Genomic DNA, 23,437 nt, shown 5'->3' on the forward strand with positions numbered 1-23,437 from the left:
ACAGCAGAACTCAGATCCTCCCCAGTAGGCCGCTCCGCGCCTATTGGGAGTTGCCGTTTCCCGGCGAAGACCCGGAGTGCTGGCTCGCCGGTGCCTCGCGCTTCTTGCGCAGAGGGCAATATGCCCTTAAGTGCTTAGTGCTATTGCACACAAAGCATAGGCGGATACCGGCGCGTTGTTCCGCAGCAAGAAGCTCCGCTTCTTCGTCTTCAGCATAGCTGAGGTCCATCGGCTCTGGACCGCTCGAAGAGCTTGCGCTACCAGAGCTCCAACCAAACGGTCGAGCCGGCCTGAGGTTGTGCTCGGCATTCAATGTCACATCTACCGCCTTTTCGAAAGTGTTAGGGTGTACACGGAACACTTCCGTTCGAGCTGCGCTCACACGAAGTCCCTCCATGAACACGGTCACGCTGACCAGTTCCGGAAGAGAGTCCGTCACCATTCCGGCGATAGGAGTTCTCAGCTCCTGGACATAGTCCAATAACGCCTTCTTACCCTGGCGGGTAGCAAGGAACTTCGACCGATATGGTACGCCTGATTAGGCGGCGCGAACACGCACGAAAGCTGTTGCTTCAGCCGATCCCAAGTGGGAAATGCAGTGTCAACAGACGTGCCGCACGTTAGTGCCCATTCGCGAGCTCGACCTCCAAGCCTGGAGATAGCCAGCGCCACGCGCTGATGCTCAGACTGGAGCAGGGCCGATCTTATGGCCATCTCGACCTCACGGGTCCAGAGAAGGAGATTCTCTCCATCCTTTTCTCGAAGGTTTTTACGCTCACCATGAGCGGTTTCAGTCTCATAGACGCTTCATGCGTCATCGACGCCGCCGCCGTTGCGGCTCTCATCTTCTCTTGGACATGCTCCAAGAGCGCGTTCTCGTAGCGAGAGAACGATTCCAGCCTGGCGGTGCCGCCTCTGGACCTTGTGATGCAAGATGAGCCACGTCCTCCGGGCCAAACAAGGACATAAGCTTAGTAAGCGCGTCCTGCTGCGCCGGGGGCAAATTCGCGAACACGGGGTGTTCCATCCTCGCAGAGGATATAGTCAACCGACTCAGGAGCGGGATTGACTACAAGTGCTACCAAGTGCAGCGGGGCTGCCGTAGCTTTAGCGTCAGAGGAAGACGTTCGACTCAAAGAGTCCCTAATACTAAGTTCCTTATCCAAAGGAACTTACAGCCCAAGACCAGGGCTCAAAGTTAATACCTTAGCTTTTATGCTACCAAACCAGAAGTGTTTTATTTACTATTATTACGGCCAACTGTTTAACTATCTAGCATAGTTAAAGCTAATCAAATGCAAAACGTGTGGCTTTTAGCTAACGTACTGAGAAACCTTGTTAACTCTCCAACTTATGTACTGATAGTCTGTAAACTCTTCAGCTTATGTACTTAGAGTTTGTTAACTCTCCGGGTAATCCGTACCCCTGTGTGTTCCACACCATGTAACCCCGTTACATGGCTGGTTCGGCCTGCCGAGCAAAGTTGACGCTGGGTGGAGCAGCTTGGACCTGGCGAGGGTCTCGGGGTGACGTCAAACGCCTCTAGCCCTTCACTCACATCTGCCGATTCGAGCAGCTCTTCAATGCTGCCAACCTGGGTGGTAGCCTCATCGTCGAAGCCGTATGATGGTAAGTGTCGGTAGCTGTTTCGGAATCTGCCCGTAGACCCGAGGTATTGCAGATGTCGTCGTCACCTTTGTACTCGAAGCCGAAGTCAGGTTGCTCGTCTTCTTCATCTTCTTGGCCGTCAGCGTCGGCTCCATCATCCATCTATTTGACGCCTCGTCATCGATGCTCTTCTTAAGAAGTTTGGCCTCTTTGACGTGCGGGGGCATGTCAGCAACACCTGTCGGATTAAGAGTGCTGTTCAGCATCTTGAACTTGCGTCGGAGCCTCTCGTAGCAATGCCGCGCCCTCGGTTCGAAATGTAGGAAGTTGCCAGACGTTCCCATTCATCTTTGCCTACTTGGCGACGAGACTCATCAGGCGTTGCACTTCAGAGAGCTTGTAGCTGGTGCTTCCAGTTAGTTTAGCCATCTAAGTAGAGAAGAACACGAACACGGTAGCTAACGAGACGTTGGTAGGGGTAGACAGCAACGTAGAGAACATTTGACAGCGTACCGGTGACGAAAAGAGCGCTGAGGGTGGTGGAGGGAGGTTACGCGTTATGGCTTGCTCGGGAACGAGGCTTGAAATTGCTCAAAGTCTTATAAAACCAAATATGAGAGCTCCAGGACCGGTTTTCAGCCGGCTTCTCATGGACGCGCCGTAGCAGCACGCCCTCGGCCGCGGCGGGCCGCTGTCTGCCAATAACACTCGTCAGTAGCCAGCTTTAAAACGGGTTGGCGTCCAAGGAAGTGAGCGCCAACAAAGATCAATGCTTTTACTTACCGTTTACTATGAGTCAATATCGCTTTGTTTTTGGTGCGAAACCCGTTATCGGATCTTCAACGCAGACGTGAAGCTTCGAAATAAAGAGAGCACTGCTTCACTTCAACATCAAAATAGCATTTTAAAGATGGAAACATATATTAACGAAATGTAAGAATAAACTCCTTTCCTAAGTCTGCATCTCGGACTGCTGGTTCTGGATCTCGCGATGGCGGCAGATCACGAGACCGCACCGACACCTAAACCAGATATCCGTGCCGTAGTCGGCGGTAATCTCCTCGCCTTCACGAACATCCTCCGTAGTGGCGACCACCACGGTGGTCCGGCGGCCGTTCGCAACCTCGATGAACTGCGCCACAGGCTCACAAGAGTGGTTCACAAAACACATTAATCCTCAGCGTTGAGGGTGCCACGGATCGGGTGGCTTAGTCTTTCCGGTCGCTGGGTCATGAGGAGGCGGTAGCCTTTGTTTCGAGGTCGGACCGCTTGATTCACACTCACGTGCTCCAACTCGCCCAAGTACTCGCCCAGCACCGTGCCACCATCAACGTCCTCCGCAACGACAGCCGCCAACTGCCGTGGCGGGGCGTTTCGCGCCAAGTAAATCGAAGACGACTCGTCATAAGAGTAGCAGCCTGGAGTGCAGAACATCTGCATTTTAGAGGTCCAGTCCCAGTAGATCTGTAGCCATCATGCCCGTCGACAGTGTCAGCCCTCTGCAGGTTCGGCGGCGTGTTTTTCTCCTCTTCAGTCGAGGAGTCTGCGATACACCGCTCCCGCCAGTACGAGGCCGAGTGAATCATGGCCTGTAAGTACAAAGATCATTAGCAAGCATCCTTTCTCAAAGTCCGTGAGGACGTACCTTTCTCAGCAGCGTCGGCGCTTTGCTTTTAGTAACCGATTTTGGAAAGTATCAACTTCTTCAGCTTTGGCGCAAAAATGAGATATGCGATATTTTTGCAGAAAAAGTGATTGTAGATTCACCCAGAGCGATGATCATCATATTCAATACAAGTTCCAAGATCTATTCTTAACATGGCTAAAGAAATTTAAGCTAGGGGTAGGAAAGCTTATCGATACGATTTTTATGCCCTACAGATTAAATTGAGACCGCCCAAAACAAAATGATACTTACGAACCTAAGTACGAATCGCGATTTAAGCCCTCTAAACAAAAGCGGGGCGTCTCCTCTATCTCTTGAGCCCGTATAAGCTACAGAATGCTAAAAAGTTGTGGTCGCTCAAAATTATTATCTTCATTTATGGCCCCTCGAAATGACGATACATTTAGGAGTGTCGTGAGAACAATATTTCTGCAACATTTAAAAACTCAAGTGTTATTTAAAAGCCTTTGTTAAAAGCAATTGAATAAGGGTACTTTTACAGTTTTTTTCGACGGAAGTTTACGCCAAATGTCACAGTTCTGGTTAAGTACAAAAATCAATTGGCCAACTTTAAGCTCGATTATCTCGATAATTCTGAATGGTTCGCAAGTATCATTTTGCTTGACGCAGTCTCAGCAGCAGATATGCCCCGCCATATCTACTGCAGGTATGCCGGGGAATTTGTATATTTTTGGAAGGCGTCCACTGTACTACAATGTACAAACCGACGCACACTCATTAATGACAAGAGAAATAGCCAATCATTGCACTCTAAATCTTGTACTGTTGTAGTTTATGTGCTTACTGACAGCATACAAAGTGCAAGATTAAACCTGATCAATTTGCCGTGTATGTTTTTTGTGCAGCATTCACTTCAAGAATTTTGCTGTCGCTAATCACAGAAGGAATACGGTAATTAAATATGTATGCTTCAATTGAACGATTTATCAAAACCGGTACGGTATATGTATTACAAGACTGGAATAATAGTTTCAGTTAGTATTTGTAAAAGCGATGTGAGTAAACATTTGGGTCCGTGAATTCGTGCGAAACGGTAGCGGCAGATCCCAAGATGCTATTACATTCCGGGACCGGTAAAAGCCGCTCACTTTCCTTGAATCGTTCGATTGCCAAAGCAAGCAGACTTACTGATTTCGCTTTACAGTTCCATGTAATCCGTGGTTACGTGATGCACTGTGCACTGAACATATCCATATGGGTCGGTATCATCCATGCTTGCAAAGTCGACTCGACGATGATAACGACGCTATACATGTAGTGCTGTTCGGCCAGCTCTCACTTTTTAATCTGACGCTGAGGCGCCATGACATCATTCCGCGGTCTTCTAAAGTACTTCACCGTTGCAGCGTGTGTGCTGTGTTCGGTTAAGACAGTTTCAGCAGCGTCGGACTCTGGTTTCAAGAACCGAACGACGGTTTTGCTAGCGGGTGACTCGATCATGGAGCAAGCTACCGAGCCATCCGTGGACGGCTTCATTTCTCTTCTGGCGGGCCGATACTCGCGCTCCGCCGATATGATCGTGCGTGCTCTCTCGGGATACAACACGAGGTACAACCGTGCACATTTACTTGCTTGGAGATGTTCATCTCACTCATCTGTTTGTCCGAGCAACTTTCAGATGGTACCTTAAGTACGCGATGCCCGGCATCGAAGAAGAGATCACGAGGGGTGACTACAACCCAGCACTTATCACACTCTGGCTGGGTGCAAACGACGCAGTGTTGATAAACGGTACTAACCAGGAGATGCACGTCCCCGTTCCATAGTACAAGCAAAAATCTCATCAAAATTGTGGAGAAATTCCAGGCAGTGGCACCTGACTCAAAAATGATGATGGTTACCCCAACTCACGTCGGTGACGCTGCCCGAAAGAAATTTGCTGCGGAGCGAACCGACTCCAAGAAGGGGTTGTTGGACCGGTCCAACGCGATGATGAAGCCGTACGCTCGCGCCTGTGTGGAAGCTGCAAAAGAGGCTGGGGTCTCCGTTCTGGACCTGTACTCGCACTTCGATGCAATGACGGTGACTGCGAGAGACAAACTGTTGGTTGACGGAGTTCACTTCAATGCTGCAGGCCACTTGGTTGTTGACGAGAAACTGCGCGCTACGATTCTAAAGGAGTTTCCTGAAGTCAACGACCTCCTCGACACGTACCAATTTCCGATTGTGAGCCGGTGGATGAAGGACGATCCGTACGTCCCGGAGACAACGAAGTAACTCCTTTTACGGCTATAGTCGACACCCAAACTGATGCTGTAGCATCATCGTTCAGGTGCCTATATTTCAGGATTCGATGCTGAGGATGCGCCACGTTTCATTTTGCTGTATCTGATTCCTGAAACAGCTACTGTACTGTTAATACATAGTCTGAATAAATGCGTAAAGGTTCAGCTCCCATAAATGACTCTCTATCATTCAAAAAGGTACGATTTCTCAAAGGGATTCAGTATAGACCTTCATATTCTCCTAGTCCTGGTAGTGCTATGAGTAGTACAGACAACGACAACTCCCTCGACCCCCCTCAAGTGCAGCTGTTGGACTCAAATACAACAAAAACAAAAAAGGGCTGCTTTAATTTAAACCAATTAACACGTTTCACATAAATTGCTGGACAGCACGCCTGAGCGTTATGGCTGTGAGACGATGGATGCACCTCGTCGCCAAAACAAGTACACCGTCAAACAGAGGCTGGAAGCGCTCGAGCAGGGGGCACTGGAGGGATGCAAGCCTACCTCTCGGGCGCTAAATATTTCATTGAGTAGACCAAAAGAATAGAGGGAAAAGGCAAATCTGCTGTTTGAGTTCAAGAGCGCCCAGACAAGCAAAACGACAAAAGGACAGGGAGCAAAGACGAAAATCACATTTAGCTCGGGAGAACAAGTCTACGACTGTAGAGATGGTGTTGATCAAAAACATACATGTACATTCGATTTGTTTTCCTTTTTTTCTCGTTTTTTTTACTCTTTTGTTTTATTTTATTTTGACCAATCGCAGGTTGGCCTTTCTCATTTTGTATTGAAAATAAATATCTACCGGGGCGGGGGGCGGGGGATTTTCACCGTTGTTGTCGTACAGACCTTTAGGGATTAATTCGAGATTATGTACACGCAAAAAGTAGGTATCGATTCAGTACAAATTTCAAATGAGCAGGTCTTATTTTCCCACCAATTTGTATGAATACACAGGTTTCACTCCGGGGAAAAGGTTTAGTCAAGATATACATTTATACAAACTAAGTGTGCTAAACAATCACATTCTTTGAGAGCTTCCCGACTAGAGGAAATACTGGTGCTTCGTTCGCCCTCATTGGCATTGACCTCACCGATCGTAAGTCTTGTGGTGTGGGTGCAGAGATCTGATGGGGCACTAGGCAAACAGCACTCATATAAACGCTGTGTCGCATTGAATAGAATTTTGCTGTGGCCGTATCACAAGGCAATCGTCCCAAACACGGACAAGAACCACCTACAGGCATCAAGCCGTATTCAGCTGCCATCAAGTTTGACGACTAGACAGTGAGCAACCTGGTACGCCGAGGTTAATCACAGATGGAGAGATGTCTGATTCTGGTGCATCCAAGTCAGCATCCTCTAACTGGCCAAATATTCATGGATCTTGTAGGACAGACCGCCAGTGATCCAAGTGGAATCTCTGGCTGTCTTGCGTGTTGCCTCTGATGCTGCCATCAACATCAGAGCTGTACAGTTTCATTTGAGGTGGAAGGTTGGTGACAATTGGCTTATCCTCTCACTCTACAATCTGCTAGCTTCAGCGTACATCAATACACTAGACTACAAGTTTCGTGTAGGCTCGCCACCTGCCCTGCTTGGTGTTTTCAGCCTCCGGAAAACACCACACCACCACAAACCAGTTCTGTGCATGTACGGCATTTGGATCTGCAGCGGTTGCTGCTAATTAGATGCTGCTGGTTCGTTACTATGTGTGCACTAGAGGTGGAGAAAGGACGAGATGGTGGCCGTAGCTGAGGCGAGAAGGACCATTTTTATATTTCTTGTTATATTTGTCTTGTCTAGTTTGACGAACCGCTATATTTTCGTAAATGCCGGTGTACATTTATGTTTTGCTGTGATACTGTGTAGATGTGTAGCTGTAGCGTTCTGGTCACCACATAAGCGAGAAGGTTATTTTTTACGCATCTGGTAGCCCACTAGTGATGGCCAACAGGACGGTATATTACTTTTTTTTACCGTTTTTATAATAGCGCTAGGTTTGATTATGGTGTTTTGGTCACCACACAAGCGAGAAGGTTCTTCTTACGCATCTGGTGGGCCACTAGTAGTGGTGGTGGGCCACTATTAATTGTAGTGGTGTTGGGCGTAAAAAGAACCTTGCAGTGGTGGTGGGTCACTAGTAATGGTGGTGGCCCATCAGATGCATAAACAATAACCTTCTTGCTTGTGTGGTGAGCAGAAAGCTACAATCACACACCTACACAGTATCACAACAAAACATAAATGCACCGGCATTTTCGAAAAATATCGCTGTCGTCAACTAGACGAGACAAAATAAACAAGAAATATAAATAATCGGTCCTCCTCGCCTCAGCTACGGCCACCATCTCATCATTTTCTTCGCCTGTAGTGCCCACATAGTGACGAAACAGCAGCATTTAATTAGCAGCAAATGCTGCAGATCCAAATGTCGTTCATGCACAGAACTGTTTTGTGGTGCTTCTTGTCCGTGTTTGCGACGATTGCCTTGTGAAACGGCCACAGCAAAATTCTATTTCAATGCGACACAGCGTTTATATTAGTGCTATTTGTCCAGTGTCTCATCAGATCTCTGCACCCACAACACAAGACGTACGTTCGATGTGATCAATGCCAAGTAAGGCGAACGAAGCACCAGCATTTCCTCTTTCTCAAAGAATGTGAATTATATTTTGTTTAGTATACCAAGATGGTATAAGTTAATATCCATGCTAAACTTATCCCGGGAGTGAAACCTATACAAATTGGTGGGAAAATAAGACCTGCTCATTTGAAATTTGTAATGAATCGATACCTACTTTTTGTGTGTACCCCCATAATCTCAAATTAATCTGTAATGGGTGATAGCTGACAATTTATTTTTCAAAGGACTTGATAATATCAAGTTATGAGTTTGTTGGTTTCTATTTATAGCACAGCGACGAAAAGACCAATGGAAGAGTTCGAGGGCTTAGACACCAACGACGTATTGATTGGAACGGTTCCCTTTCGCACTACCGGTGCCGTCACAAATCGAACTTGCGACGCACTGGATCCGTATTTTTCGATCCAGACGTCTATTGCTGCCTCTGCGCTGAAGTCCATGGTCGGCATCACGTAGTCAACCAATTTCTCCACAACATAATTCGAGGTTTCGGGATCGCCCAAGACAATCAAATCGATGCTCTCATCGTCATCACACCCAGGCGGTGTCCAGAACCAGCGGTCTCCCCAGTAAATAACATCGCCGTCGCTCCCAAAGCTGAACCCGTCCAGTTCCTCGTCACTCTCACTGTAGCTCCATTCCTCATCGTCCTCTTCATCGCATATATCGGATTCATAGCTGATCTCGGACCCAGAGCTGTCAGTGTCATCGTCATAAATGAACTTGGTGGACACCCAGCACTTCGTGGAGCAGGGTGTGTAAAGATCTTCGGCCCAGATCTCGGACATCGGCTCCCCCACCATCTCTGGCATAGCGCTCCATCTCACCGTCTGGTCCAGAAGCTCAAAAGATCTCCACGGGAGCCCCACAATTGTCCGGAAGGTACGTGCGAGGAGCGCCATCGCAGCGTGCGTGTTTACAGTCGTTCTTTTGCGTTTGCACTTAAGGGCCGGAATTCTGAAGTGCTGTTATTGCTGAGTAGGCTAGTGGAGCTCCATGTCGTCCAGCGTAGCAAAATTTCTGAAGAGAAAACGGTTTGTCGTCTTCTCTGCCAAAGGCCACGGCTACCGTCACTTCAACTTGGTTAAATGATCTCTGCCTGGTATTCTGTAACGGAGCACATAACTCTAAGGGGAATGTCCCGTTAGTCTTTTCGGTGATATCGATGTCGTCTAATGCTGCTCTCTCCCGGTGGACTCTTGACCTCTGTCCTCTAGCTTTTTTTTTTAATTAATTGCCACTAGGCCTCGGCGAACGCTCGTTGGTTTATACTGTACTTAAGCAATTTGGTAGCGTCGCTGGTTATGGTACAAGTTGCTAATTAATGCGCCTTCACAGCACGGGGATGTAGAATCCCGCGACTATACAGGGTTCCTGAGACTCGTCGCCATCCGAGTTACTGTCGGGCAAAGTCGCGACGTAAGTGAAGTCGGCCTTGCTGGAGCCGAAACGATCATCCCAGGAGTCAACGACTCCACCGGAAGCGAAGTCAATCGATGACATGGCGTACATTGTGGGGCGTCTGTAGTACTCGTCGCCTCGCTCCAGTCCGAACTCCTCCAGGTTTACGCTACGCTGGCTTGAGGAATCGTACTTTTCCTCAAAACTCTGCATACTATTCATCGAGCTAGGCGGCGTCCAGTACCATCGTTCGCCTTGGTACGCATACGAGTCGCTGTCTTCGTCGTCCGAGTTGCCGTCCAGACTAACCTCGTCGCTGCTCCAATCTACGTCTTCGTCGCTGGAGAACATGCCGGAGCTGCAACTGTCCGTGAGGTCGTCCTCGATGCAGGCCATTACGGTCGCGATTTTCGAAGCAGTGAAAACCAGGCATTCCGATAATACAATTGCAATCATATTGAAGGTCCATGCCAAAATAAGCTATTGCTACAAAAACTACAACTTAAGAAATAAATAATTGACATCAATAGTAGTGTATTGGAAAATTAACTACTTAGATGTACAGCACTGCACATTACTTTGCGTTCACGATAGCTGCTACAGTGTTTGCGTCCCAGAAAGGCCGATTCATCTTCAGGAACAACACGGTTTCAAGCTGAATAGGCAGCATACGCTGGCGATGGTGGGAAAGAGTATGTTTCGCCACACTAAAAAGACGCTCCACGGTGTTTGACGTCGGCGGGATGAAAAGCACACCATCAAATACCTACTTTGCACCGCGCCGCTTTTTTCTAGTCGCCAAGACTCTGTCGGCAAAGCCCTGTGGGCGTCCGTGCCTGGTGTCCGGTGTCGTAATTGCGGGTACCGTCTCAAATGGCTGCAACATCAGCTCCTGGTCGTTCGTCAGCTCGTCCACGGCGCCTGACAGGGCTACAACGCACGCTCGCTCGAAGTCCACGTCCTTAACAATATTTGCGTCGGCAGCAAGATACTTTTTCACAACGGAATGCTTCTCGATGAGCGCATCAAAGATATCGCGCACATCGAGAAGCGTTACGTTGTCGTCTTGAAGCTTCATGGTGGCCGACTGGAAGTCGCCAAGCTGGCAGTAAAAAAGTAGCTGCAGACTTGCTTGGTCGTGAAGGTGTTGGCGAGAGCCATGGTAAGATCAAAAATGATAGACGAGCGCCTCAGGTTCGCGTTTTGAGCGACCGTTGCTGAGCTCCGTATTTACGCAGAACAAAGCAGAAAAAACTAAATTTTACGAAAAAATAAAGTACTTTGTTGTAAATACAAAATAACTAATTGGAAAAAGTCATCCAATTTGTAAAAATCAGTAATTAAGTGTAAACTATTGTATTGAAGCAGCAATACAATGATTATTTCGGAATGCCTGGTGAAAACGTCATCGGCCCACTGGGGTCCTGTAGGAGGTCGGTGTAACTCCACCAAATAAGTTGGAACCGCCACCAAAAAAATGGAGAATGCACACGAATGGTGGACAGCTATCACTCACAAAATAAAAGTGGAGTGTCCACACAGATAGGAAGCAGTAACACTTAGCACAAAGCTTATAAACACTCCGTGTCAGTGCTTTCGCTCGAATCATTAGCATAGGTGAAGTGATTAGAACACTACGTTGTAGCGATCATGTTGTAGTTGCAGCAACAACGACGCCTCACTTTCCCTTGCAACGAGCTATGGCACTAAATTTCGGCTGGAATCCGAGCAGAGACCACACTCAGCGAGGATGTGGTTGGAACGAAGTAAGAAATGACCATAGTAATATTAAAAGTTAAGGAGATTGTGATACAAATGATAAAAGAGATATATCACCTACATCATTGCCTCGATTTCTTTCTGCTTTGGAGGTGAGACTCGACAGCTCGTCTTGTAAGCTTCCGTTGACGTTTGGAGCGCCGACAACTCCTGGATACGCCATTCGATTGGCCGTGATGTTCAGCAGATGTATTAGTCTGGACGTGTTCGTCCCCGAGGCTGTAGTCCAGTATCTCCGTCGCAGCAGAACTCACAATGGAAGGCGTTGGACTATGCGTAGAGGTGGCTGGCTCAAATCCTTGTGCGTCATCTTCATTCTGTACAGTATGGTTGACGGCTGTTTGCACACTTAGTGGCTCCGCTCGCACTGATCTCTCTATAATAGAGTCTATTGGATGGTCTGAATCAGAAGATGAATCTTGACTTGTATCGCCCACTCTAATATCTCCGGTCGATCTTGGCGTAGAAGCGCCAGAGACTTGAGACAAAAAGTCAGTATCAGAGTCAGGTGATCCTTCTTGAGTCTGAGCATGGACATGGCTTGGCCTGACAAACTGTCTGAACCGCATGCTTACACCGGAGCACGACACGCCTCCTTGCACACAGGCACTGATTACATGGCAGCACATAGCATGCTTCCTGTTGTAGGCGCACGAGCAAGACTTGCTCCTTGTATCTACGACCCAACCACCTGCAGGCATACCTTCGGTTTGTTTTCGCCTAGAATTGACCGATCTGATTGATCTAGCAACAAGTTTCTTTTCGGAAGCCGCCAGCCGCAATGGGCGCTGCTCAACACGATACAGATCGGCTGCTACAGATCCTACTGGAGGTAGGATATGCACCACGAGGCATTCTCTCTTGCACATAAAGCGATAAAGCCTTACCAGGCGCTCTGAAGCAGTAGGGACTGACGAAAACTCCGGGTCCGAACTCATAAAAGCCAGTCTGGCACCATTCAGGTTTTGTATGAGCTCACTAGGTATGGAAGGTCCATCAGGACATTGAAGCTTGACTTTGCGGTGATACTGCTCCAATGGATTATTGGTAGCCGCATATCCGGGTGGTGTGTGATGAGCCTGCCAGCGCATAAAACGGTGCGATTTGACCCACATTTTAGCAATGTGATCAGTTAATTTGCGTACTGGTGATCCCCGGGGTTTGGCACTCCATTTTGTCAGAATTTGGGTTTTCACAACTGGGTACTCTTGCTCACTAGCATAGTGCATATCATAAAGATCCACAAATACAGATCTTGTGTCACCTTCGCTGACGCGCTTTTCACGAGAATGCTTCCATACATTCTTTGTCACATGAAACCAGCACATTAAGACAACAGTGTGTGGTAGTTCTGTGACACAAGCGTTAAATTGTGCTTTGTCAGCATCCATCATTACAAATTGTGGTGCAAATTGAACACCAGCACAGTCCATGCACACACGCTTCAGGTATCTGATGCACCATCCGATGTCTATCGCACGTTTTTGCGAAGTGCAAAAGTATACCAACGGAAAAAAGTGCCCAGCGCGATCCGAAAATCCAAAAACAAAAACCAAGTAGCCGTTTATAACCATGCTGTGCGTACTGTCAATGTGCAAAATTGTAGTGAAATCGGGATGAGTCTGGACCGCAAGGTAGCTTCGAATTAGACGTAAACAGGTCATCCCTACCCGTAGAGGGTACGCGACCGATCCGTCACCAAGGTGCGAAACAGTCCCCTCTGCACCGGGCCCCGTGTCGCGTTGAGAATCACATAAAATGATCATTGCTGTGTCTGATGTCGTCTCTATATCAATTTGGTCATAGAGGTGACCATCACACAGCTCTATCATCGGCGCCATAGAATCTTTAGGATTCTTGCGTCTCCAGTTCTTAACGAAATCTGATACTTGTGAGCTAGTAGGAGCTGGACCATCGAAATTATTCTGGTCAACCAGTGTACAGATAAGCGAATGTAGACGTGAAGCCGTAGTTTGCTCTCCAGCTCCGAGGCTGTCCGTAATGTAATCTTTCATTTGCAGAGTAAGCTTGCTCTTTACTGGTGTTGGGGGGTCATCGGTGCCCATCGCATGATTGCCTTGTTGAAGCACCTCACACGTGCTAGATGACAGACAGACCTTGAACTTGTAGCGACAGGGGCAGGTGCGGTTCGCGTTCAACGGCGTGTCAGTATCAGTGTCGGCAGCAAGCTGCAGGCGTGACTTGCAGCGCTCAGATTTACACAGAGCAAGTTGTGAGCGCATTTTATGGCCACATCGGTGCAAATCGTAGTCTTGATCAATTAAATGGTTAATCGTACACCCTACTGGGTTGCTTTTGTCGATACTGTGTGGTGGTAGAGCTGATCGATATCTTTCTAGAGCGTCTGGTTCTGTAGAACGCCAAATAGTAGTCCAGGGTCGCCGCGGGCGAGATGCAGAGCCGTCCTCCACGTCGGACTCCGATGAATCTAGCTGTAATGCCCCATCTAAAAGATCATCGTTCTCACTCTCCATTTCTTTGTCTCCACGTAATTCTAAATGAGCGACAGTGCGATGAGCGTGTAAAACTATCTATTTCTGTATCTACAACACTTGGCAGTGATCATGCTATTTTGGTGGTCGTTCATTTTAAGGTGGTGGTGGTGACCGTTTTCTGTGTGTGTGGTCCCGTCCATATTTTGGGTGGATCTACACTTTTTTATTATTGCAGTACACATAATTTAAAGTGGTAATAACCCGGACTCGTCCTGTAGGCTCGGGAGGAACGCTCCAGAGTAGAGTTTGCTCCACATGCTTCAGCACGCTCCACGGTATCGTGGTGACGGTGTACACCATCCTCCGTATTGCCAACGTAGCGGCCGGGAGAACCATGAGTCGCTGCTTTGGAAATGAAGAACTGGAAACACCCGTGGGGCAGCACTACAAATCCTTTGAGCTCCAGAGAAATGACTGGGGTCCAGCTGCGGCGCAGCGCAGCCTGCGCGGGTTGCGCTATGACGCATAAATTACATGTATGAGCAGAGGAAAAGAGTCCACGACTCTCCGAGATTCAATTTTCGAAACTTTTGACTTGAACCGCGTTCGTCACTTCCAGATGCACAAATGTTGCATTGATCACGCACAATTTATCAAACCGCTACGCTGAATTTCTGTCACTTATGTTTGTCTCTCCGCATGCCTAGGCGATTAAAGCACTCGATGACATGCAGCAATGACAGCACTCATACAACAAACGCGATGGGTTGAAGTACCTGTGCGGCCGCTAATACACCATCGGCATGGTTTCTTACAGCCACACCTCATCGGTACGACTGGTGATACTCGAATCGTTCGAGTCACGGATAGATGACGAAATGGAGTCACTGCCCTGCAGATAACGCCACGGGTGGATCATATCCTCACGAGTTATGGCGCTGTCGTGGAAGCTGTACTTGAGCGCTTCGTCCAGTGCGTCTTCGTCAGCACTGAGTCGCCCAGCCTCCGACGGCGCCAGCTTCTTGCTGGTTCTGGCTACTAGAGATTGGCGGTCCTCGCTGAAGAAAAGCAGCTCCCAGCACTCCTGGCAGTACAGTTCACGCTGCCCTCCTGCAACGTCCAGCTCTGCGAGCTCGCCAGTGGCGCCACAACGATGGCAGTGCTCGCCCTCTGTATTACGACCTTGTTGCGAGTCCCGAAGCGGGCTAGCAGTAGAGCCAACAGCCATAGTAGAGTGCCGCTCGAGCTGCAGCTCCATCTGCAAGCTCAGGAGAATTTCCTGGATCTCGTCAATCATAGTCTTCTTCACCAACACCACAAGCGCGGGCTTGTCCTTGATAACTTGACGCACATCCGGAATATTACGGAAAAGCTCATTCACAAGCGGGTTGGACAAGGCACCATCCTCATTCTCTAGGTCGTCGTCGTGCGCTTCGTGCCCCTCTTGTTCCTGTTCCTTCTCGTGCTGCGCATGGACGTCGTGGTCATCAGTCTCCTCCTCTTGGACCTGGTCCAACTTCATACCCAGCGAAGTATTCATTGTCTCCTTTTCGTTTGCGTCACTCTTCTCATTCTTTTCGCTCTCCTGCTCATCTTCGTCATCGTCGACAAACTCCTCGTGCTCTTCGTCATCGTGATTGCCATCCTTGAGATCAAGCAGGTCATCAAGTGACGCCACACTCGCCGCCAAGTCTCGTTCATTCGAGCTGTCGACGCTGGCAGCGTCATCCTCTTCGTGCAGTGTCTCGTCAGCGTGCTCTTCTTCAAGCTCAGCCATATCAATAGGTTCTTCCTTGGGTCCCTCCTTCTGCTCGACTTCATCCTTTCCAGTCTCTACTTCCTCCGTCTCTTGGCCGCTAGCCTCCATCGGCTCTGCCACTTCGAGCTCGTCCACCACAAGCTCACGAACAGTCTCCTTCGACTCGGACGATTTCAGCTCCTCCAGCATCAGCCCACTGCTCGCCTCGATAGTCGTTTCTTCAGTCTTGGCCACTGTTGACTGCTTATCTTGCTGCTCGTCCGTCTTATCGGTCTCGCCGCCATCCGTTGGCTGCACTGGCGTCGCCGTACTGTTGAGACTCGAGGTTGTGTGACGTTCCGACAACCTCCCATCGCCCTTCATGACAAAGTCCTTGAGTGATATAAAGTCTTCAGCGGGAGTCACAGGTGCAGGAGCAGGAGTCACAGTCGGGGTGGCGTCACTACTAACCGGGGACGAAGGTCCTGCAGAGGATAGTGACGGGGTTAGGACCGGAATCGGTGGTTGCTGGATAGAAATGTCCTTCTGCATCTTTGCGAAACTCTCATCCAGATTGTCACTGAAGATTCCGCTTCGCTTGAGCTCGTGGCCGCTATTAACGTCGTTGATAACGTCCAGCTTGTGCTCCTCGGGTTCGACCTTGTGGTCGTGGCCGGCATCACCATTCGTCTGGCTGAGAATGGGGTTGGAAGCTACGGCGTCGTCCTGCAGAATCGTATACGACAAATAGTTCGAGTGCGTCTTGCGACCGAGCGGGTTCCCGGGAGTCCGAGACGGCTGAGGATCCTTCGGAGCAGGTTCGTCGTCCGAACTGCCCTCCTTAGCTAGACACGCCTTGGCGTAGATGTACATGAGCTTGGCCTGCACCGTTCCTTCCTTAATATCGAGCAGTGGTACTCCTCCAAACTCACACTCTTCCTTGGGCTTTCCTGCAGCACGGGCAACAACACCAGTAGCCTCTTCGAAACTCAAGTGAGATGAGTTGCTGACTTGGCTATCGCGAGACGCCAAGCGTGGACGATCCGCAGCGTCAGTTGTAAGTGGCGGCGCAGGTTTGCTTTCTAATTGCTGCTGACGTCGGATATCGTCTCGTGAAGCAGAATTCGTCCGAATTCTCACAGGAGGAGGCAGCAGCAGATGCGGCTGGTTGAAATATTCCTCAGACCGTTGCTGATGACGATCATCCTTTGGCTCACGACGGAAATCTCCAGCCACGCCGTCCTCATCATGACCATGCGCGTACGCATTCATCGAGTTCTTGGAGTATCGTCGCTCCTTTGTTTCAATCTTTGACGCTCCGAATTGATACTGTGCGTCGTAGTCCTCAATCGGCTGCTGCTCAAAGTACGTGGCGCTGTCTCGCGAGTATCGTCGTGGTGCTATAGCAGGCTGCAGTTCGTACTCCCTGTCGTCAGAATAGCCACGCTCCATCCTCTGCTGTGGCATCGGTTGGTCCACGCTGTTGTTGCGACGCGGAGGTCGTGGAGGTGGCTCATACTCTGGCTGTGGCAGAGGCAAAGGCATCGTGGGTCGTCTCGGTCTCTCCGACGCGTCTTCATCCGCCAGTTGCGGCAATAAACCTCCCGCCGGGTTCAAAATGCGGTTCGACGACGCGTGGAACCTCAGCACCACAGGCTTCTCAATGACATGTAGCCATCGCAACACCTTCTCGACACCTAAAGCCTTGGTCTTTTCTCCGTTGATGGAAATGAGCACGTCGTTGACACACACTCGATCCATACCCCGTCCCAGTCCTCTACTGGCACTGATAAAGTCCACACACGGGACGTTCACCTTGGAGTTGTACGCTCGGAAGGAAATACCGAGCGAGCCTCGTTCCCACACGACACTGTACTGCTTCCTGAGTCGTCTCTCCTCGGCCTCAGCCTCGGCTCCATGCTTGTGCTTGTGCTTCCTCTTGCTCTTCTTCTTCTCTGACTTGGTCGACACGTCGCTGTCTATACTGAAGTTCTGTACGTTCGGGTTGCGTTTCTGCTCAATCAGCGCGTGCGTGTCCACGTCCGAGCGGCCTCTAGAGCGACTTTTAGGCTGCTGGCTTGGTCGTGATGAGCTGCAGGCGCGTGAGCGGCCTCCACGTGCAGAAGACGGCTCTTCAGCGATGGCCCCCGAGACGCCGCGCTGCATCTCGGGCACTTGCAGCGGCGAGCGGAAGTGCAAAACCATGGGGAGACGCTCCTTGAAGAGCAGACGCACCACTTTCTCGTATCCCAAACGCGTCGTTTTCTTGCCGTTGACGCTGATGAGCAGATCTCCTTCCCGCACACCAGCCATCTTGAGTACAGAAGGCTGAGGCAGCATCTGCGCCACGACGGGGGGCATGTCGGCACCCAGATCGGGACGCAGCACCACGCCCAGCGGTCCGGCATTCCAGTTGATGAGGTAATCCTGCATTTGTTCGGCGTCTGTCGGCGCGTGCGGCTGCACTAGCCTCGCCGCCATACACTACACCAGCACTTCCGTCGGAAGTACGCGAATGGTAGAAGGCTCGATGTGGCGATAGGGGTGGGAGGTGCAGTCATCGTGTTGATTGGCTGAAAAGATTGGGAATAGTGAATACAAGTCAAATTTGGTGGCAGGAACATCAGCGAAGCCAGCGCAATGACAGAAGCTGCTGAGAGCCTTCACTGCCTAAAGGAGTGGTGTCTTGGTCACTAGAATCAAGTGCACATTAAGTGGTGCATACAAGTGACGAGATGATTGTACAATTGGTCTCCGAAGATGCGAGTATTCTCGCTGTGTAGTGAACGATGTATCGCTTCAATGGAAAGGTTGCTCCACACCTACGCAACACGCACGTGTGCGTGTACATGTACACGTACATGTTCAATTTTGGAGACAGGTCTCCTCTGTGCCCGCACGATCGGACCGCAGACCGGGTCGGGTGGACCATGTAGATTCACCGCTACATGTATCATGCGCGGGGAATTAAAATGACTTCATTATCAGATCTCCACGTAGCCCATGCCGTCCCGAACGAAATTCGGCAGGCACCAGCTTCGAGGTTGTGTCATGCAGGGCTGGAATTGTGTCAACAAGAACGAGCGGCGCCACCGAATTCGTTTTGGAAGAATGCAAGCCATACGATCGGAGCCGACGCGAGTGAGAGGCACGAAAAGTCGCAGCATTCTCCCACTTCAACTTCATCAGCCAATCAGGAACGTTTGAGAGAATGGCTACAGGAGAAAAAATATAATGCAATACTTTAGTAGTGCGGTATTGCAGGCTTACAATTAACTGGAACCCGTAACGTGACCGCTGCCGATATTGCAATACTGTATTTCAGAGCAATGCGCAATACGTATTGTGCCCCTGTGCCAAATGGAAATAATGTCAGTAGTAGAGGTGGTTTGCTATGGACCATAGCCTATGGTGGTTGGTTATTCGTAACGAAAGCGGTTAGCAACGTGAACAACGCCAAATCAAACGCTCAATCTGGCATCATAAGCATAATCTCCAGGCTTTCGAGATTCTGCAAGCAACGTGTTGAGGAATTACACCCCGCTCGCTCAAAAAGAAGTACTACAGCAAAGGCTAAAGCACGCAAGCAAATACCAAGATGTGAGCTACTGTACCAATGTTGCAGAGGTGTCGATTGCACTAAAACGAAAAAATAAGGCTTCTCTTCTATTATAGACAGCGAAAAATGAGCTGCCGTCTTTGGTGCGCGCAGCGCGCCAAAAAATAGATGGTGTGTGCCTTTTCTTTGAAATTTTATATTGCATGCAATACGATATTGCGAGGACATCGCAGTTCATGTTCCAAAAAAAAATATTGCGAGGACATAAATACCGCAATACAAATTGCGTGAAGACCTCCTATCCAAATTCTATTCATACTGTGATTTAGCTACTTTTTCAAACCTGTGCCTACAGGTCAATAACTCGAGGGGCACTTATCGTTGACTTATCCTTTACCGCCATACGTCAGTACATTGACTTACTAGACAGAGAGTTTTTTTATTTGTTTACTGACTCGCTTTGACCCAACACCTCAGTATTGCATGTGGCCGGGGTAATGGGGGAAATATGTAGAAGTTCATCACGTCCAAGTGACTGCCACGAATGGTCTGTGCGTTCGTCACTGTACAGCATTCAGATGGTCACTTCTGAGCTATTATATCGACCACTTTCATTAGTCATTCTCGTGCTGATGAAATATAGCCAATTAACAAGCTGCTCGTGAGCTGCAGTCCTACTGTATCCGCTGCAAAATAAGTAGGAGTCCCGGAGAGCTGGTCCATTTCACTACCAATGATGATATGTTGTGTTTAAGGATAAGCTTCGAAAGATCAGGGGCGTATATACGCGGGCCTTCGTATTCAAGAATGGCAAATAGAAGCGAAGCCTGGCAATGTTACGATGATCGGTAGCCTCATGGCTGAGTTAGGATAAAATGGTTGTGCTCAGACATCGAGAAAATCCGAGCAGTTTGACAGAACGCAGACCACGCGCTTATCTAATTGCTTGTCGATGACTCGTCCTGATAGAATTCACGAAAGCATTGCCCCCTTTCTTGATTGGAAATAAGGATGCTGGTTTTGGAATACACGGACAGGGACGGATTAAACTGAAAGTGAGCTGCGCGGTGCACTACTGGAGTGTGTGTCATTTAGCTTGCAATTTGCAAGGAATTGGTTTCTCAAGGAGTACACCGCAATCTGGTGCTTATGTAGTCAGCTATTAATAGTGGCAAGGTGCCTTATTCGAGAAACGCGTGCAGAAACTTGGATGGTCTTCGTTTAGAAGGTCTAGCAGGAATCACCACAGCTGGGTTGCCTTCGCTGTCTTTGCGACCTAGGATTTCAAACTTGAGTATTTACATCATACGCCAGCTCATGAGCCCAAAATGGACTTTAAAAGTTTTTTTTTTAACGGTAACAGTTGCTGCAGTCAGTACGAAACTCCTATGCTTTGATCGAACAGGATACCGACCGGTAGGATGTAGCAAAGCTCAGTAAATATTTATCCACGAGCGATGCACGGCAACTAAAGAAAAAAGTCTGGAATGCATTCGTTGGATTCGGTCACGACACGCAGCTACAATATCTTTTGGTACACGAAGTTGACGTTGCTGCGTTTCTTGTGATGGCTTTAGAGTTTTGGCCAATAGCCGTCGACACCGGGAGTACGCTTAAAAAGCAGATACTTGATGAATGATTGTCATGCAATACTTCTTAAATGCTCAGCAACTCTCAGGAGCTACCTACTGCGCAAGCTGATCTAGCCTTACAGCTCAAGATATACCACCCATCCCTATATTAAACACCTCGAAAAGAAATCGCGTAGCAAGGAGAGCCCGCGTTTTTTTTGTAAGCTGAGACTTTATTCATAATATAGCGACTGCTTAAATTATAAACCGCTGCTCTCCAAGTGTCAGATTTTGCTCTTTCTAAGGCTGATCACATTCTAGTCGCTGATTGGCGAAAAGCGTGACCTGAATGCTTCCGTTTTCCCCTCTTCAAGCTCCGCATTTGGAAAGAGGCCTCTTCGCTCCCAGCATCGCGAAGTCCCAGCGCCGCTCTTCTCTCCAAGCCACTTCCATACACTGCGCCCACGATGCTCCGTCGCCTCCGCCCCGACACCTCAACTCTCGCCTGCGTCTCACACATGCTACAGACCACTCGCGTGTATTCGGCCCCAGCATCGTGCCGCGCCTTCTCACAGCTATCCACAACCCCCTATCGCCTCCAACGTCTTCCTACTGCTGTCTACGCTACTCGCGGGGTCGTCACAGGCCCCCCAAGCGACAGCCACAAGAAGAAAGCGGCAGGCGACCAGCTCTGCTGTCCACAATGCGGGACCGCGCTCGTACTCGCAGAGCCTCTAGGCAGTGCGGACAAGTCGACGTCATCAAATCCTGCGACGTCATCTTCAACCACTTCAACTCCCTCCGTGGAGTTCAAAAAGGGTGACGTGGTCAAGTGCGTCAACTGCAACCTGCACTTTGCCCTCAAGGCGCAGCCTCCTGCTCAACCCAGCCCCACCTTCCGCAACGCTGCAGCGGCTGCAGCACTGAGCTCCTTGAGTTCATCGCTAGCTCCAGGCATGCAGACCACGCGCGGCTCCAGTCTGGGTGGACCCACATACAGCGGCAACTTCCCGTCTCCCTCACGTGGCGGTCGTATGAATGCAGACGGAGAGTACGAGAAATTGGCCAATGAGGCGCTTTTTTCCTCTGCAGCGGACGCGACAGTCAGCAAGGACCGTGTACTGACGCCTAGGGAGATCTACGAAGGACTGAATGAGTACGTTATTGGTCAAGATAAGGTCAAGAAAACGCTCGCTGTAGGCGTGCACAACCACTACAAGCGGCTGCATGCACTGGAGTTGCTCCAGGCCAGAAAGGAAGCGGAGGCCGCTTGTGCCAAGCACAATGCCAGCTCTCAACACCCACGCGCTGGTGGCGTAACGCGCCAGCATGTGGACATGGACGACCCGCGGCTGTCGAATATTGGTCGCCGTCTTCTATTGGAGGAAATTTACCCTGGATCGGATAAGAATGATGCAGAAATGCCGCCGACATCGAAGCAACATGCCTCGGAAGAGACTGCAGAAGTTACGAAGACGACGGAGACGACGCACACCCATGCGACGAGGCTGCAACATCACTCGATGGGGGACAAACTGCAGTATCTGGAAGGCGTGGAGCTGGACAAGACTAACGTCATGCTGGTGGGACCTACGGGGTCGGGTAAGACGCTGCTGGCCAAGACGCTGGCGCGACTGGCGAAGGTTCCGATTGTGATCGCCGACGCGACGTGTCTGACTCAAGCTGGCTACGTGGGCGAAGATGTCGAGTCGGTGCTGTTCAAATTGTACCAGGCAGCCAACTACAACCTGGAGGCCACCCAGCGTGGCATTGTGTACATTGACGAAATCGACAAGATCACGCGTAAGAGTGAAAACGTGAGTATCACACGCGACGTGTCGGGCGAGGGCGTTCAGCAAGCGCTGCTGAAGATCCTCGAAGGAAGCATGGTCAATGTGCCCGAGAAGGGCGGACGTAAGAACCCCCGCGGCGAGCACATTACCATCGACACGACAAACATCCTGTTTATTTGTGGTGGCGCGTTCGCCGGACTGGAGAAGCAGGTCACTCGGCGGACGTCCCGGTCTTCTATCGGTTTTGGAGCCCAGATGCCCAACATGCGCCTGAAGGATAGCAATCAGATTGGCCAGCTGCTGTCGCAAGCGGAGCCCGAAGATCTCGTATCGTACGGGTTGATTCCCGAGTTTATCGGCCGTTTCCCGATGCTTGTGAGCACCACGGGGCTGTCGAAGGATGAGCTGGTTCAAGTGCTCACCGAACCCAAGAACAGTCTGGTGCGACAGTACAAGGCGCTATTTGCGCTAAGTGACGTGGAGTTCCACGCAACGGAAGGAGCCCTTGAGGCCGTGGCTGAGTCGGCTCTACGCAAGAACACTGGTGCGCGAGGACTCCGCTCCATTTTTGAACGTGCGCTCATGGAGACGATGTTTGATTTGCCCGACATGAACGACGTGCGTGCCGTGTACGTGGATGAAGAGGCCATCTTGGGTCACAAGCGGCCTGTGCTGATTCGCGGTGAAATGACGCTTGACGAGTACCTCAAGAACCTCGAGGATGACAGTGACAAACGGGAAGAGGCTGTCTAAGCAGTTTCCAATCCATCCACCACCTCATTTGCCCCCTGCATGGCACTAACGGAAGGGAAGTGCTTACGCGTTAGGCAGCGGTGGTTCCTCTCTCTGTGCTTTATCAAAGGTATTTTATCACAAGCCCAACAACGAAAACTCCCAAGCTTATTGACGCGAGCAAAATAAAAGAAAAATAAACAAAAATTATTGAATCCTACATACGATCGATCAGTTT

General features: G+C 49.7%; 6 protein-coding genes across 6 annotated transcripts; 3 read left to right on the forward strand and 3 right to left on the reverse strand.

Annotated features, from left to right (window-relative positions):
- Positions 1-4,598: 4,598 nt before the first annotated feature.
- Positions 4,599-6,070, forward strand: PITG_02155 (GDSL-like Lipase/Acylhydrolase; the record flags this gene model as incomplete). The annotated part of the gene is made up of 4 exons (XM_002907073.1): positions 4,599-4,843; positions 4,914-5,015; positions 5,062-5,487; positions 5,911-6,070. 4 exons carry the CDS (start codon positions 4,599-4,601, stop codon positions 6,068-6,070), a joined length of 933 nt encoding a protein of 310 aa, XP_002907119.1.
- A 2,461-nt stretch (positions 6,071-8,531) lies between these two features.
- Positions 8,532-9,072, reverse strand: PITG_02156 (uncharacterized protein; the record flags this gene model as incomplete). Its single annotated transcript, XM_002907074.1, has 2 exons — positions 8,532-8,582; positions 8,632-9,072. 2 exons carry the CDS (start codon positions 9,070-9,072, stop codon positions 8,532-8,534), a joined length of 492 nt encoding a protein of 163 aa, XP_002907120.1.
- Positions 9,073-9,502: 430 nt separating this feature from the next.
- PITG_02157 (uncharacterized protein) lies at positions 9,503-9,967 on the reverse strand (the record flags this gene model as incomplete). The annotated part of the gene is made up of 1 exon (XM_002907075.1): positions 9,503-9,967. The coding sequence occupies one exon, from the start codon at positions 9,965-9,967 to the stop codon at positions 9,503-9,505; it is 465 nt and encodes a 154-aa protein (XP_002907121.1).
- A 3,902-nt stretch (positions 9,968-13,869) lies between these two features.
- On the forward strand, positions 13,870-14,335 carry PITG_02160 (uncharacterized protein; the record flags this gene model as incomplete). Its single annotated transcript, XM_002907076.1, has 2 exons — positions 13,870-13,879; positions 14,085-14,335. The coding sequence occupies 2 exons, from the start codon at positions 13,870-13,872 to the stop codon at positions 14,333-14,335; spliced, it is 261 nt and encodes an 86-aa protein (XP_002907122.1).
- A 282-nt stretch (positions 14,336-14,617) lies between these two features.
- On the reverse strand, positions 14,618-18,025 carry PITG_02161 (uncharacterized protein; the record flags this gene model as incomplete). Its single annotated transcript, XM_002907077.1, has 1 exon — positions 14,618-18,025. One exon carries the CDS (start codon positions 18,023-18,025, stop codon positions 14,618-14,620), a length of 3,408 nt encoding a protein of 1,135 aa, XP_002907123.1.
- A 3,040-nt stretch (positions 18,026-21,065) lies between these two features.
- Positions 21,066-23,342, forward strand: PITG_02162 (ATP-dependent Clp protease ATP-binding subunit clpX; the record flags this gene model as incomplete). The annotated part of the gene is made up of 1 exon (XM_002907078.1): positions 21,066-23,342. The coding sequence occupies one exon, from the start codon at positions 21,142-21,144 to the stop codon at positions 23,218-23,220; it is 2,079 nt and encodes a 692-aa protein (XP_002907124.1).
- Positions 23,343-23,437: the final 95 nt, after the last annotated feature.

This window comes from Phytophthora infestans, genomic scaffold (assembly GCF_000142945.1).
Source record: "Phytophthora infestans T30-4 supercont1.3 genomic scaffold, whole genome shotgun sequence".
NCBI classification, from domain to species: Eukaryota; Oomycota; class Peronosporomycetes; order Peronosporales; family Peronosporaceae; genus Phytophthora; species Phytophthora infestans.